The sequence below is a fragment of the Vicugna pacos genome, chromosome 13 (genome assembly GCF_048564905.1).
Source record: "Vicugna pacos chromosome 13, VicPac4, whole genome shotgun sequence".
NCBI lineage: Eukaryota > Metazoa > Chordata > Mammalia > Artiodactyla > Camelidae > Vicugna > Vicugna pacos.
In genome coordinates, this window is record NC_132999.1 from 59,122,022 (window position 1) to 59,138,456 (window position 16,435).

The 16,435-nt window shown below is 37.1% G+C and overlaps 1 protein-coding gene across 8 annotated transcripts in view; it reads right to left on the reverse strand.

Moving 5' to 3' along the window:
• Nucleotides 1-16,435, reverse strand: part of VPS13D (vacuolar protein sorting 13 homolog D) — a 224,918-nt gene that overhangs the window by 176,951 nt on the left and 31,532 nt on the right. For all 8 annotated transcript variants that reach the window (XM_072975362.1, XM_072975361.1, XM_072975360.1 and 5 more), the window contains exons 20-25: nucleotides 15,770-15,921; nucleotides 12,507-13,538; nucleotides 9,934-10,024; nucleotides 8,211-8,337; nucleotides 6,474-6,654; nucleotides 61-243 (exon numbers count right to left, since the gene is read on the reverse strand). In XM_072975362.1, the coding sequence (XP_072831463.1) occupies nucleotides 61-243; nucleotides 6,474-6,654; nucleotides 8,211-8,337; nucleotides 9,934-10,024; nucleotides 12,507-13,538; nucleotides 15,770-15,921 (1,766 nt within the window). The remainder of the gene's footprint in view (nucleotides 1-60; nucleotides 244-6,473; nucleotides 6,655-8,210; nucleotides 8,338-9,933; nucleotides 10,025-12,506; nucleotides 13,539-15,769; nucleotides 15,922-16,435) is intronic.

Below are 16,435 nucleotides of genomic sequence, written 5' to 3' on the forward strand. Positions count from 1 at the left end.
TTTTCCACTGGTATTGCGATGCCAGGTGAACTGAGAAGGGAATGGGCGCCAACTGCTCACCTTATCTTGTAAGGTGAAGGTCCCAGGAAAACCGGCAAAGAGAAACTTGTTCTTGACTTTCAACTTCCCCAAATTTGCTACAATCAGATTATTTGACCTGGAACTTTCTGGGATAAGAAGGACAGGAGCACCAGCCTCAATATCCAGGAGAACCCGTGAACAGCGCTGGGCTTGATCCCTCACCTGAAGGAGGAAGGAAAACTGAATTAGGGACGGGAATTAATTCCCTAACTTTACAATCAAATAACCTCAATTTCCCAAAAGTTTCATGAATTTATAAACCTAAAACAACTAAAATCACACAGAGTATATTTTATGACCACCACGGGGTTAAATTAGAAATCAGTAACACGAAGATAATGGAAAACCCCCAAATATCTGGAAATTAGACTACACACTTCTAAATAACCCATGGGTTACAGAAGAAATTACAAGGGAAATAAACAACACTTTGACCTTACTGATAAAGAAACCACAGCACATTAAAAATTCATGGAATGCACTGAGGGGAGGGAGTAGCTCAGTGGTAGGGTGCATGCTTAGCATGTAAGAGGTCCCGGGTTTAATCCCTAGCACTTCCATTAAAAAAATAAATAAAGGAAACTTTAAAAATAAATAAACCTAATTACCTCCCCCCACCAAAAAAAAAAAAGAAAAAAATTCATGGAATACATTTAAAAAGGTACTTTAAAATTTTTAGCATTAAACGCTTACTTATATAAAAGAAGATGTAAAATGAATAATTAAAGCATCCTGCTTAAGAAAGGAAAAGCAAAATATACCTAAGTAAGGAAACGGAAATATTAAAGAGCAGAAACCAGTTATTTAGAAAATAGATAAACAAGAGAAAAATCAATTAAACATTTACAGAACACTCTACCCAGCAAACACTCTACATTCTTTTCAAGTGCACATGGCATAGCTGTTAAGAGTTTGCATGGGCCATAATACAGACCTCAATAAGTCAGTTATTTAAAAAGATTAATGAAAGTGATAAACATCTACCTACACTAATCAAGAAAAAAAATAAGGAAACAGAAATCACCACTATCAGGTAGGTGTCAGAGACATTGTTACAGAACTTAAAAATATTAAAAAGATATGGGAACCTATGAACTAGTTCATGCCAACAAACTGACTATTCAGATGAAGTAAGAAGATTCCTTAAACAAAACACACAAAGTATCTACAGCTAATATCGTATTAGTTCACCTCTGTGAAAGATAGAATGAAGACAAGGCATGGATACCCACTCTCACCATTTCTATTTAACATTGTATTGGAAGTCTTAGTCCACACAAAAGAGTATGCAGGTTGGAAAGCACTCTCTTATTCACAGACAACATAATCATCTATGCAGAAAACTCCAGAGAATCTAAAGGAACTAGAATAAGCAAGTTTCACAAGACTGCAGGACATGAGGTCAACATGTCACTATACAAGAGTCAATTATATTTCTTAAACTTTCAATAAACAAGTGGACATTGAAATTTTTTACTTGATATGATTTACAATAGCTTCAAAATTTGGAAATACCTAGGGATAAATTTAACAAGACGTTTTAAACGATGTGTAAGAATGGTGCACCCAAACCACTGCTGAGAGAAACTGAAGACCTAATTAAATGGAGACATATCACACTCAAGGATCCAAAGACTCGATTTTGTTAAGATGTCATTTCTCTAGGTACACGGATTCAATGCAGTCCCAATCAGAAAGCTAGCTGACTTTGCTGTAGAAACAGACAAGCTGATTCTAAAATTCATACAGAAAAACAAAAGACCTAGAATAGTCAAAACAACTTTGAAAAAGAAGTTAAAGGACTTAACACTATCTGATTTCAGAACATACTATAAAGGAACAGCTATCAAGACAAGGTGGTATTGTATACAATTAAATATAAATCAATGGAACAGAAGAGAGAATGAAGAAATACATACATGATCAATGGATTCTCAACAGAGGTGTCAAGGTAATTCAACGGAAAAATGATAGTCCAGATATGTATACGTAAAAAAAAAAAATCTTAACCCTCACTTCACAAAATACACAAAAATCAACTCAAAATAGAAGAGTTTCCAAAAGAGGAAACAGGAGAAAATTATCACCACCTTGTGGTAAGCAGATTTCTTTGGCAAGAGACAAAAATCACTAACCATAAAAGAAAAAAATTCGACTTCATCAAAATGAAAGACTTCTGCTTTTCAAAAAACAGTATTAAGAAAATGGGGAGAAGGGGGAAGCCACAGACTGGGGGAAAATATCCACAATACATGTATCAAAGGGCTTGTATCCAGAATATACAAAGGAAGAAATAATGTCGATTCTACACAAACTATTCTGAAAACACTTTCCAATTCCTTCTACAGGGTCAGCTCTGCCCGGTTACCAAAAACCAGAAAAAGGCATTCTTTTATTTTCAAGAAAACTACAAACTAATATCCCTCAGGAGCATAGATACAAAAATCCATACTTAATAGGAGCTAATCAAAAAAACTGTTAAGAGCATCCATAGACAGTAAGTAAATGAATGAAAATATGGCCGTATTCTTTTGTGAAAGGAAGCTGACCAATGGCTACCAGGACGCAGGGATTAGGGCTGGGGGCCTACAGCACAGGGATGCAAACAAGTTTTTCAAAAGAGAAAAGTTCTAAACCTTGACTGTGGTTGTGGTTACAAGATGATGCAACTGTTAAAATTCATTGAACTGTACACTTTAAAATGGTTAATTTTATTGTAAATTATGGTAACACAATAAAGCTGACAAAAAGAATAATGTGCTAATATGTTTCTTATATATTGATCAGTGAAAAATACAGATTACAAAACAGTGAGAACAAGACAGTTTCAATTCTCTACTTACTCATATTTTTATTGATGTTTTCTATTGCCTATAAACATGTATTACTATTTAAAAAGAAAAAAATATAGCCTTTACAATATAAAAGGCTCTTTTTTTCAGTGTTAAATACCCAAGTCAGGAGAATTTACACACAATACTGCTTTCACTTGCTAACTCTACACAATTTGATATTGTCTACCAACCCATGACTACTGCCTGTTTGCTTCATTTTTAAGTAAATTTCAGAATTACAAATTAATTCATAGTCACTGTAGAAAACTTCAAAGGGAAAGACAGAAGAAAGCTGATATCATCCATACTCTCACCTCCAGTGATAAACACTGTCACCATTTTGGTGTTTAGTGTAGGAATCAGGAGTAGGAACTCTGGTCCTGACTATCTGGTCTGAATCCCGACTCTGGCCACGGATTAGTTTGGCGATCTGTTAAATTATTAGATCTCTGTGTCTCACTTTCCTCATCTGCTAATAATAGGCCCTACCTGACAGAGCTGCTGTACGAATTAAATGAGACAACACACCTAAAACATTTACAGTGACTGTCTAGTCGCCATCATTAGCACATCAGCAAAGTACCCTTTCCACCTTTTCTCCTATACACATGCACACAAAGCACATGTATAGGAAAAAAAATCTTTTAAAAAATGTTTTAAAGTCTCATACATTAACTTACAGACTCAAAAATAATAAATCATCACTGGCATACTGTAAAGCTCTTACTTTTTTAACATGCCTTATCAATTACATGCTGATAGGGAAAGCACTGCATCAAGAGTTAACCAGGGTTGAGTCCCAGACAACCAGAACTAGGAGTTCCTGTGTATCTTAGTCTATAAAATAGCAATAGCACACCTGCCCATCACTATCTCATTAGGCGCCAGTGTAACTATCTTTTATTCTTGTTTATATCTTCCCACTAGACTATAAGCTCCATGAGGACAATGAACTTGTCTTTCTTCTCTGCTGTTATGTGCCTAGCTCCCAGCACACTGTGTGACACACTGTTCCACAGTAAACATTCAGTAAATAATTGAAAAAATGAACAAGGTTGCTCATAAGGATCAAATGAGACAGTATGTATGAAAGCATTCTGAACACTCCAGAGCATCTCTACTATAAATAAGTATTAACCCAACATACAACATACTTATTTTTGCTATCTCCATTTTCCTCCTACATGAGTCAAAAGAACAGCAAGAAAAGTAACTTGCAACTGGTCACAATGCTTATAGTGGCAACACTCAGACCCCAGACTCTTATCCCAAGATTTCTATATTGCACATCTTAAAGCCACCAAAAATCCCACTTGCTCAGTGAATAAAGAAGCTTAATATAAGAGACTATGCGTAAAGTAAAAAGCTATATACTTCTGGGGTAAAAGATAAAGGAAATAATTTATATTTTTCCCAAATTAGGTACATTGATTTTTTTCAATGTTTAAATTTATTTTTTTATTGAAGTATAGTTGATTTACAATGTGTGAGTTTCAGATGTACACGCTGACATTTTTCTCATTTCAAACATCAAGATTAAAAAGAAATTTAAAGTCCCAATGGAATGTATAACTGAGACAGCCATTCTGGAAAAGTCTGGCATTATCTTCTAAAGAGAAATATGTGCATACCCCATGGCCCAGGAATTCCACCCCTAAGTATCTCAGAGAAACTCTTACACCTTTGCATTAGTGAGACCTAGCACTGTAAACAATTCAAATGTTCGACAGGAAAATGGATAAATCATCTGTGTAATGTACAATGAAATATAACAGTGAAAAGAAATGAAATGTAATCACATTTAACAACTTGAATGAATCTTATTAACACACTAAGATTAAAAAAAAAGCAAGTTACAGAACATTAAATACAGTTTAATGCCATTTTTATAAAGGTCAAACAGGCAAAACAAAACATACTATATAGAAAATTTTCTTTTAATTTCAAAGGGACTAGAAGACCCAAGAATCAGCAGAGTGGTTACCTGAGGCATTAACAGAATGAGACAGGGAAGGACCACACGCAGCAGTCTTAGTAATGGTTTAATTTTTACTTTGGTGGTGGGTTCATGGATGTTCCTTCTATACATGCTACAGATATTCTTTTATATGTATCAAATACTAAACTGTCTTTTTAAGTTTCTAAAGAGAGAAAAAATGATTATATATTCCATAATTATAACCATGGAAACATGTATAGAAAAAAAAACAATTGACAATAAATTAAAACATACCTATGGTGCTAGAAGATTGATAAGACTGATTCTTTTTTCCAGATTCACTATAATTTGATCATACAGCTTTTATATTAAAAAAAAATTCTCTATAAGATACACAGGAAACCAGTAACCTTGGTTGCTTCTAGGGATAGAAATTGGGTGGCTGAGGAAAAGTAACTGAGAAGGAGACTTTTCTCCAAATGTCCTTTTTCACTTTGATTTTGTACTAAAACAATATATAACATATTCAAAGTTTTTACATTTAAATTAAAACATTAAAGATTTTTCAATATTGTCACTATAAAGCTTAAATTATAATCTTTTACCTAACAAAGCTTAAAAATAAATAACAAGTTTTACAAAGAACTACACTGAACTGTTTCCTGTGGTTCCCAAAACGTGTGCCAAGACACGGCAAGAGGCTGCCTCACACTCACAGGGGCATGGCCAGGACATTTACATTTTCCAGGGAACACATCATCTGTTGGACACTGCACAGACCAACAGCTTGAGGTGGGTTCTATTCAACGTCAGATCATGCTACGTTCCTTTCAATGATGTCACATCTTTGTGAAGCTGGGCCTTAAGCAGTTGCTATGATAAAAAGCAAGTGTCATGAGAAAATAAAAGTGGAACAGGAAATGAGGATCGTGGTGTCCAACCTGATTCCAAGTTTGAGAAGCTGTTCCATGCTCAAGGGACACATACCTCCTACTAGGAAGTAATTATGATTATTTAAGAATGAAATAAAAATATCACCTTTCACGTATATGTTACTATTTTTCAAACAGCTACCATTTTTAAACTATTTTTCAAAATAAGCTGTTAGGGCACACGTACTTATTAAGTTGTTTAGACTTAATTACTTTGGAAATGGAAAGACCATTAGATGTTTCCTTTAGCCTAGGACATATTACAGAAAAACTCCAAGACATTAAGGGAGCCAGGAACGAAGAAGTTTGAGAACTATGTTTGAAAAAAACCCTCTTTTTATAATAGATATGTTCTTTGGGACTACTTTCCAAGAGAAGTATCCCCAATGAAGTCCTAAAAGGGACCAGAACTCTTAAGTGTTATCCATAAGTTTTGTTTATCTTTTTTAGAGCTAGCTAAACTAAACTTTAAAGGTAATTAAAACATGGTATGATGAATAAGGAATGTAAGCTCTCTGATTATAGTAAGATTTCTGTAGATGATCAGCTACATGGAGGACATTAGTAAGCTTAAGATTACCAAATTAAGTTTCTCCAGTGAAATTTTCCAGATTTCTCTCTAGAGTTTTGAAAGTTCTACTGATCAGTCAAACTGGAAAAGTGTCTTGGATCAAGAAAACTACCTACCGTCTGCCCCTCAATAGCAGCTCGCTGGCGCCCTAACACATCTTGCAGCTGAGTGAAATGCTGGATGAAGGCCACCACCTCCGCCTGGAAGCGCTGAGTGTGCACATACTGCACGGAGGCCATCTGGAGGCTCACGCGAACGTCGTGCTCTCTCCGGAGCAGAGGGTCGGGCCGGCCATATCTAGGAGTTAGGGCAAAAATGTGACTCAGACAGCAGCAAGATGCAAATCAAAATCTGAAGAAAACTTGGGTTGACTTAGGGGTTTCCCTAAACAACAGCTTTAACTATTAAAATGGAAATCCACAATCCGTTTTACAAAGCAAACTCCAATAACCACTCCCTTTCTAAGCTTCTGTGATGTATTGAGGATGTTAAATAAAAGTACTGCTAATCATATACCCATAAAGTTCTTCTAAAGCAAAAAAACCAAAAAAACAAAAAAAAAGTCTGTGCGTTCGCCAAGGCTATACAACGGGGGACAGCACTTAACTCACTCCTGATTCCAGAACTCACTCAGAAGCCAGCTGTGGGTCAGACCTTCCACCTGGCCTCTTTTTCCCTGTCTTTAAGGAAAAGTGATTATTTCTGTTCACTCTGTTCCAGCAAAGACTGTAACAATATGGGCTTGAAAAATAATAAACACAAGACTATGAAACAATTGGTAAAGAAAATTAGGCAAGAGAACCAATGTTTCTGGGGAAATCCATCTTCCGGAAGCAGAAAGAAGTCTTCTCTTTACTAGTGAAATGTGGGCCAAAGAGTTTTAGCATCTACATTCACAGATAAATTAGAAAACTTTAAGAAATAGTTTTAAATTTAATGGAACATGGTGACATAATAATTAACTATTATACAGGACATAGTCACTGGGGAAAGGAACTCACATTAGCTGAGCATCTACCTTGTGCCAGGCAGAGTTAAGAGTTTTATATTATCTCATTTATTACAGAACCATGCCACTAGGGTACGTAATGATACAAACAAATCAATCTAAATTCTTAGTAGAGTATGATATACACCCTCCAGGAATGAAAGAAAAAGTTCTCAGACATTTTTAGGGACTGTTTTTTCTCAACTCTGACTGAACATTAGAATCACTTTGGCAAGCTGAAAAAACAAGACTAAGCACTACCACAGAACATTTGGGGGCAGAGGTAGCTATCTACACTTTCTAACAGTTCCTCGAAAGGTTGAAAAACCACCATTTTAAACTTCCTGCCCTCTGAGAAAACCATTCTTTAATAACTACATAGGCCTAAAGATGCCTTCTAAATTCAAAAATAGAAGGGATTCAATACAGATTGTGTTTATACAAGAAAAAATGCGCAGTGTAACTCAAAACCCTATCTTCAATTTTCTCAGGCTGAAATCATTTCAGAACATTTAGAGCTAGATGGAAATTGATCTACCTTATTCCCTTCAATATTCAGATAGGAAAACCAATGCATGGAGATTAAGTGACTTGCTCAAAGTCACATAACAAGTTGGTGTGAAACTGGACTACAATGATAATCAGAATTATTTCAATCATACCCCATTTGTTTATAAAGCCTGAGTGGCCCACTTCAATGTAGATCCATTTTAATATAAATCAAGATTCCTCACAACTAGATCAAATCAATTTTACATAAGAGGTTAAGATTTCTGAAAACTTTTCTTCACTGTTTAGCCAACAAGTACTTGAAATGCAAGCAATTATGACAAAATGTTAAGTAAGAAAAGAGTGGTATTTTTACTTAAAAGTCTGGAAGATGAGTGCTTCTTCCCCACTTGTAGTGAACCGTTCTCTGTAGAACTCTCCATGGGACGTCAGGTCACTTAGAGACAGGCTCCCAATGCTTCCCTGTAAGGCCAGGTCTCCCTCTAGGAATGTCAAAAATTAGAACACATACTTATGCATCTTTTTTTGTCACACACCTTAAATTTGTCTGGAACAAAAACTGCTATACATGTGCCTCAGATTTTACACTATTTAATAAAACTAAATGGAAAAAGCAAATTTTCATAATCCAATAACCCAGAAAAATACTTTATGTACTATTTCCAACAGTCAGTGCAGAAGCCCAAAGTAGACTGAAATAAATACAGCAACATCACACTTTAACACTTATAAGGGGAAAGAAATTAAATTAAATGCATACACAATTTAAAGGATAAAACATCTATAGATACAGATAGAAATGTGATCCCTTCTGAGATCAGACCACTAATTAGAATTAGTAAAATCTCGTAAGATCTATTTTGTACTGTGGGTAAAAGAATAAAGGAAAAGTGTCAGAGATATGTCAGTTAAGCAGCATTAAATGGGTTTTCATCTGACTTAATTAAAAGGCAAAAATTAATGAGACAGAGACTGGAGATGTAGATTTGAAACTACTCTGGTATTACGTAAGTGAAGCCCCTAGAAGGTGGGTAGATCAAAGAAGAAATGTTGAAACATGAACACCTGGGATGTGAATAAATCATTCTCAACAGGGTGTGAATACTACAAAGAAATATTCTGAACTGTTGCTTCTGTAAAACACATTTTATCATCATAGTTAGCATTACACAGCGATGACTGAGGTGTGTGTATTTGGCAGGCTAGTCTGCTCCCAGTGAACTGAAGACACGTGCTTATTTGTGACTCCTAACGTCCTCTAACAAAAATACCCACGCTTCTCCCAACTCTGAAGACCCAACTCTTCTAGGAACCTTTTTATAAACTAATTTATATCAGGCATGAAACCTTAACTTAATTCGTTGCTTCCCCAAAAGACAGTCTTATTTTACTACACAGTCAACATTTGAGCATTTGTAATCTTCCTTATTTCATTACCAGTTGCTTAAGGAACAGTATTATAAAAAACTCTATAAAAGTCTATAAACCACACACTTTGTAAATCTCTCTGACTTAGGACTTGATGTAGTTCATCACTTGTGTTCTACTAAGAATTTCAACCTAGAGAGATTAGAGAGAATGTCAGCTTTGCTACAATATCCCCCTGCCTAAAACCACGCCACCTACTGGTGGCTCCCCCTATTTATGGCAACAAAGTAAACCTACGCCCTGGTTTCCCAGAGACAGTCCTGTGGTATGCCTGTTTCCCAGCTGTATTTATTAATAATGTGCCCTTTCACTCTCAAAAAATGTCCCAATTTTGGACAGAGAAATTATATAGTCACCCCAGACAGTTTTTTAAAAATACAGATAGATGCCAGGGCGCCATCCCAATCTACAGAATCAGACCGTTGGGATGGGAAGGGAGTTGTCAGACATCTGCATTTTTAAGAAGCTATCCAAATGATTCTGATCCATAAACCAGTATTTGGGAACCACCACCACCAGTCACGGCCAGACCAATAACCATCATCAAGCCACTGATCCACACCTTCCTGAGCAAGTGAGGACAATTAGATTTTGTGAGCAGGATGTTCAAATGCTTGCCAGATTTTGCAAGTTTGATTTTCCCCACTTACCAATCATTTCCAGATGTGCCACTAGTTTGGACACATTTGCCTTCGCAAGCTCACTGGTGGTCTTATTCAGCACAAGAGAGAGTGAATGAACCTAAGAACACAGGAGGTAAAGCAAGGCAAATATTACTGGGGGAAAAAGGTATCTTTCAGGCAAACAATATCGAGTAAGATGCTGGAAGTCTTGGGAAATTTGAAAGTAAAGCTTTTATTTTACTGATGCCAATTTCATTTCAGCTCTTCTTAGCCAGCCAAATCATAACAAGAGGAGAAAGGTGATAAGAAAGGAACTCAGCTGAGCAAAATCCAGGCTCTGTGGTGTCTTCTCTGTGGCTGCCTTGTCTACTCTTTGTTACTGAAGTGTTTTACATTATAAAACAATTTTTCTCATTTTTGCATCCATCTTTAATACTGTATTATTCTGTAATCACTCATACAGATTCATTAAGTCAAGTCAACCCTAAGAAATCTGTCAAAGCAAAATGATAAATATGCTTAATCCTTAATGTCTTTGACAAATATCTAACAGAAGCCCCTAATGATCAACTGGGACTTCATTTACGAACCACAATCAAAAATTTTCTTTCCCAGAGACAATGATAAATAGAAGAAAGCCAAAATCCTCTGCCCTGGGAATGGCATTCTTTGAAACAAATAAATCATGTATGGTAATACCGTCATTTTCACTACAAAAAGGACTCTATGTCTACGATTTATTGAGGCAGTACTCTTTCAGTGCCATTGCTGGGGATAAATCATTAGTTGAAGAGAAGGAAGGAGAGAAGAGGAGACGCAGAGGAGATCAAACCCCAGCTCAGATTCTCTGCTCCTGAGGGGCAGAGCCCAGAGACACTTGCCCCTTATCTTTAATGCCTACCACAAAGTAGGTGCTCAGTAAACGTCACATGAATGAAGGATTTAGGAGAAAAAAAGTGGAAAGAGAAAGAAAGAAAATAATAGGAGGAAAGGAAGGAGAAAAACCATCTGTAGAGGAAGGCAGAGAAAAAGGAGGGGACTATTACAGATGGAGCAATGACCCTGGGGTCCATTCCAGTGCCACGGAGGTTCCCTGCAGTAAATTTCTGACACAGACAACAGAAGGGTCTCAAGGGAATGAGATTATCATGAAGGGGGAAGTGAAAAATCTCTAGTCACTTAATCACAAAAATAACATGTATAATGGGTCTAAAAGTGCTTTGTTTGGAGGAATCTGGCTGACACCCCTTCAGCCCACTATTAGTGTCACTAAAATTGGGATGATCAGATGTTGCACACCTCCTGGTATAAGGCAACGGGAGGCACTCAACACCACCTATGAAGCGTTCTTGCCAAAAAGTCAAACCTGAATCTGATCAAGTTTCTAGAGCTAACTTCCATCTCTAAAATTAGAAGGTAAAAGAAGTCAAATTGCACCACAAGGAAACAAAGAGACAAATCCAGAAAGTGAGATGCTCCAGGGGACACTAACTCAGTTCCTACAAGACAACTGCATGGGAGGAGAAAAGGAGAGGCAGGGATTGGGGGTGGGGTCTGGCTTAATTGACAGAGATTTAACAGAGATGACAGCAGACTAACACGTGAACCCTATTTGGGTCCCCACCAAAAGATTCATACATCATTTTATTTCAGTCTGCTCATTTTGTAGATGAGGAAACTATGGTTCAGAAAAGCAAGTATTCCACTGAATTGTAGAGATCAACGAAAAGACATGAAGTTTCTTAAACCATTCGTTCCTCTACAATTCACCAATAAAAGGGCATTTTTGAGACAATCAGGGAAATCTGGTTACAGATTGGTGGGGATTACATAAAATAACATATCTGGAATTTGCTTTAAAATGCTTTAGCAAAGAAAAAAAAGGAGTAGATAAACTAAACATGATGAATCTCACAGGTTGGGGATTCAGGAGTTCATTATATCATTCTATTTGCGGTATGTTTGACATTTTTCACAATAAAAATGTTTTCAAAAATTCTTATTTTAAAAAAGGGTGTTGTTGATGAGCATTTATCGAGTCCTAATCTCTTGTGAAACCAGCTGTATCTATCTATGCAAAACCCCTTGGGGGGACTCCACATCCAACAACAAAGGGTTCCTGAGGCACCACAAGAACATAGTTACAAACACATGCAGTCCCTAAGAATGGGGAAAGCCTCTCCAGCTCCCCAGCATTTTGCCAGATACAGGACCAGGGGCCTCAGGTACCACAAAGGCACTGAGCAAGGAAGGCAAAACTGGTTCTTGCCCAACTCTCTCTTGCAAAATGCTATCATTCTACATGATGGAAGATGAAGAAATGGAGGCTTAGAGAAGCTGAATAATTCCATTAATTTATACACCCAAAGGAAAGACAAGAAGTTACTGAAACCATTTATTTCCCCTGCCTCCAGATGGGATTAATGTTAAATCTTTTTCTAAAATATTAATGTCTACCCTTTTATAACAGACATGCAGAAGACTATACAGCTCCCCTGCCAATAAGATCTACTTTCTAGAGTAAATATATACTGATAGCATTTAAGTAAACAAGACCAAATCAATTCTTAGAACTTATAGGAACCAAAGGGAACTGATACCTTGAGATCTAGTTTGGTGTTAATGGGATCCTGAAGTTCAGACTCCAGTAAAGCACTTGACTCTGACTTCATATTCTGTAGGATGTCCTCAGGTGGTACCTTCATTGCATGGTTGTCTGCAGTGGACCCAATTCCAAAAAAATCTAGTATCACGACCCAGGTTTGCAGTGTGATCAGCACATCCAAGCAGTTAAAATCAACATCAATGCTCCGGTTAACTCGACTATAACTGGAAGAGAATTCTGGATGTTTCTTATCCACCAAGAATATGTTGATATGGACCAAGGAATCATCAAATTTGCTCTTTCCAGCAAGTATCTTTGGCTCATCTACTGTTGGGGAAGGAGGCGGGGTCAAGGGATAGTCCTGGTCTTGGACTTCCTTTTGCTTCTTCCGGGAGGCCGAGGTGGGTCTTTGATACAGCTGGAAGACATTAGGGGCTTCTTCCATGTGGGAAGGGAGAGACCGAGGCATATCTGGATACTCCACATTGGACACTGAAGGGCAGGACTGAGAAAGATACTCTTTTTGTGCTAAACTAGATGGCTTAGGGGCTCCCCGAGACACCATCAGGTTCTTGTATTTGGAATCCGGATTTTTTTCCAGTAAGTCTTCCATCAGCAGAGAGCGCAGGGCAATCTGAATGGATAAAGTCTGAGGATGGTCTTTACTGAATTCCACCTCAAAATCCTGAAACTTTAAGCTCACGAGACCCTGGGCCCCCAAAGTCAGATCTCCACTTAGCTGAACTTGAAGCTCTGATATACAAAAGGTGGCTTGAATCTGGGTAAAGGATTTGACTTCCTTCACAGACAAGGATTTTTGAGAAGAGTTAGAAAGGCTGGAGTGGCTGAACAAACCGTTCTCCTTCCTTTCAATGGAAGGTTCTCCACAGGTACTGAGGGAAGGCAGAGGAGAATTAGGGCAAGGTGAGGAGGTAGCACTGACTGGAAACTTATTCAGATCTTCACTATACACGAGATTGTCCAGCGTTTGTAAAACCTGCTCGTATACATGCTTTGCTAACACCACCTGCATTCAAAGAGAAAAATTCAGTTACTCCACTACTATTGTCAATTGCACTCATATGCACTGCCCACAGTTTTTTTACGGGCTTCCCCAAGAGGTTATTATTAGTTGACAGCAAGGACTGTCTCTTTTGTTTCTTTTCTGTCCTTACCTCTCCCTAACCCATGTCCATTCACGAGGCCCTCCCCAAGTACCTCACAGAATATCTCCACACAATAAATGTTCAATAAAGCGCTATTAGTTGTAGGTCTGAATCAGCAAAATCACTCTTTCTAACCCCACAAAAATAACTACAGAAACTGAAGAGAACACTGCCGAAAAGTCTAATGTGGTTACACCACGGGACTGAGAAACAAGGCAGGGTTCTCACTGACCATCAGCAACTAGTGGAACAACCTAAGTTCAGTACCGCCAGACAAACAGCTAGTATTTTTCACAGTAAGAACGATGATCCATGATTACTTATGTTACTTCCTAACTTTGTTTTTAATTACAATTCTTATTAAAATTTTTTCAAGGAAGTTTACTTACATAAGGACAATTTTGTAAACAGAGGAATTCCAAACAGATATAAAGACAGAATTGGAAAGTGATCACTTTGTAACCCTAAGCAAATAATGTATCCCATCACAGCCTCTCAGTGGAATAAATCCTTCTATGAATGACTGACAGGGAGTTTTACTACGGAGGGATCAGGTTCTTGCCACCTGAACACAATCAAAAATTTTAGCATCACTGATAGAGAGTCAGACATTAGGTGCCTCCTGACATAATACAGCATCAAGTACACTGCACCACCTCTGAAGTGCTCTGGCCACCAAAAAAAAAAAAAAAAAAAAAAAAAAAAAAGAGCCTGTATCATCCAAATGCAGTGTACAGATCTTATTTAGATCCTGATTCAAACAAACCAGAAGTGAGAAGTCACTTTTGATTGTTTTAAAAATCTGAAATCTGAAAATGAATTAAAATTTAGGTGATCTCAAGAAATCCTCAGTAATTTTATAAGGAGTGATAATACCATTGTAGTTATTTTTTTTAAATTCATGTTGTTTGTAGTGATACATTCTAAATATACAGGGTTTAAAATGACATGAAGTCTGCAATTTGCTTAAAACATTTCACCAAAAGAGGGAAAAAAAGATGGAGGAGACAAATGTGGCAAAATCTTGACAACTATTGAATCTGAGAAATGGGTACATGAGGTTTAGTAGACTATTTTAAATTTTTTCCTAATAAAATATTTTTAATTATTTAAATTGACAAATTAAATTATTACATACTAACTTAAAGAATTATTTAAAATAATTTTTAAAGATTATCATCAAACAGTAAGTCATTGGCAACCAAAAGAAAATAAGTCAACATAATCCAATAGAATTCACACTATGTGCTAGACTTAAGGTGAAAAATTCATCCTAAGCAGCCACTACTGATGAGGCAAAAGCTTAAAAGCTGAAAACGGAAAGCTTTCAGGAAAGTTCTCTCACCCAGAGGCCCATTCAGGAATCACTGATGTCAAAAGGCACACATTCTGTTAACAGCGCTTCTGGGTCACTCCAGAGCAGCTGCCAGACGGTGACCAACTACTACCCAGGGCTAGGGCCCACCGTCCCAAGAGCCTGCCTATCCTTGCTGTTTTATAATGTTACGCTTTTTGCTGTCATCCCTGTGAAAGCAGGAAAAATGCCACTTTTGAAGGAAAAAGGATGACATGTATACACACATATTCACATACTCACCATACACACACACCAAATCCCTATCCTGGACCATTTCATTTCAGTGAAGGCAAGACTAATTCTCCTTTAAAATGATCTGTCAATAGCTCAGACAGTCATAATGTTTTATAGGCTGGGCCAAGTATGTCAAAAGTGTGACAAGAACTATTTTCTCCTGGAAAAGAGAGACTGACTTTTTAACCAATAATTTTCCTCGTGTCTGAATAGCAATGGAATTAAGGATTTGCCTTCTTCCTCTATATAACTCACCCCTCCCTCCTCCACATGAAGAAGGCTAACAAGGCTTGAGTCCCCAGTGATAAAAAGACACAATAAAAGGATTCTATGTTTATTGGAACAAATGATCAACAATAATATGCTCGAATGATCTCTCTTTGAATTTCTGTATTTTCCCTCCAACATTCTATATATATATAAAACAAAATATAGATATATAAATATAAAATAATTACACGATTTCAAGTGTCCTGACATAAAAATCAATAGGGGGTTTACCTGAACGGGATTGACAAATTTTCCTTCGATCTTCATGATGCTGGACGTTCCCAGGTCATCGGGACTAAGGGAGAAAGCCAGCTCCGACTCTCTCTCTATAGGAATCTTCTCTAGTTTAAATTGAATGGTCGTGTTGTTCAGGATGTGAAAAGCTGGCATAAGAGAGAGGAAATGACAGACTGGAAACACTCATATTTACCATGTTACTGCTAATTAAGTGAAGGGTGTATAAAATAAAACCTTAGGCCAAGAGAGCAGGTTAGCCTGGCACCTGGGGTCTATGATTGAGTACAAACTTTGATGACTAAACTCAAGACGAAAACTCACAGCAAGCAGAGATATAAAATAAATTTATACAGAAAAAGAAACTATTTTCATGACATGCTCCATTTGGTGGCTTCCAAATATATGGTGAATATTAATCCAGGCCAGGGTCTACATGAAGTTTCTCTTAAGCTCCCAAGCTGGCTCTTTCCAAATCAACTGCTCATCCATACCCAGCTTTCAGACATAGATTGATCCCTCTTATTGGGCCTAAATCAGAATCAAGGACGATACAAGGTTCTAAGTGAACAACTTTTATCCCAAGAAGAGAAAGCAATCTTTTACTAATTATGGAAATGAATCAGTGAATTAACATCTGAGAACCCCAGGAGAGGTCCTCGA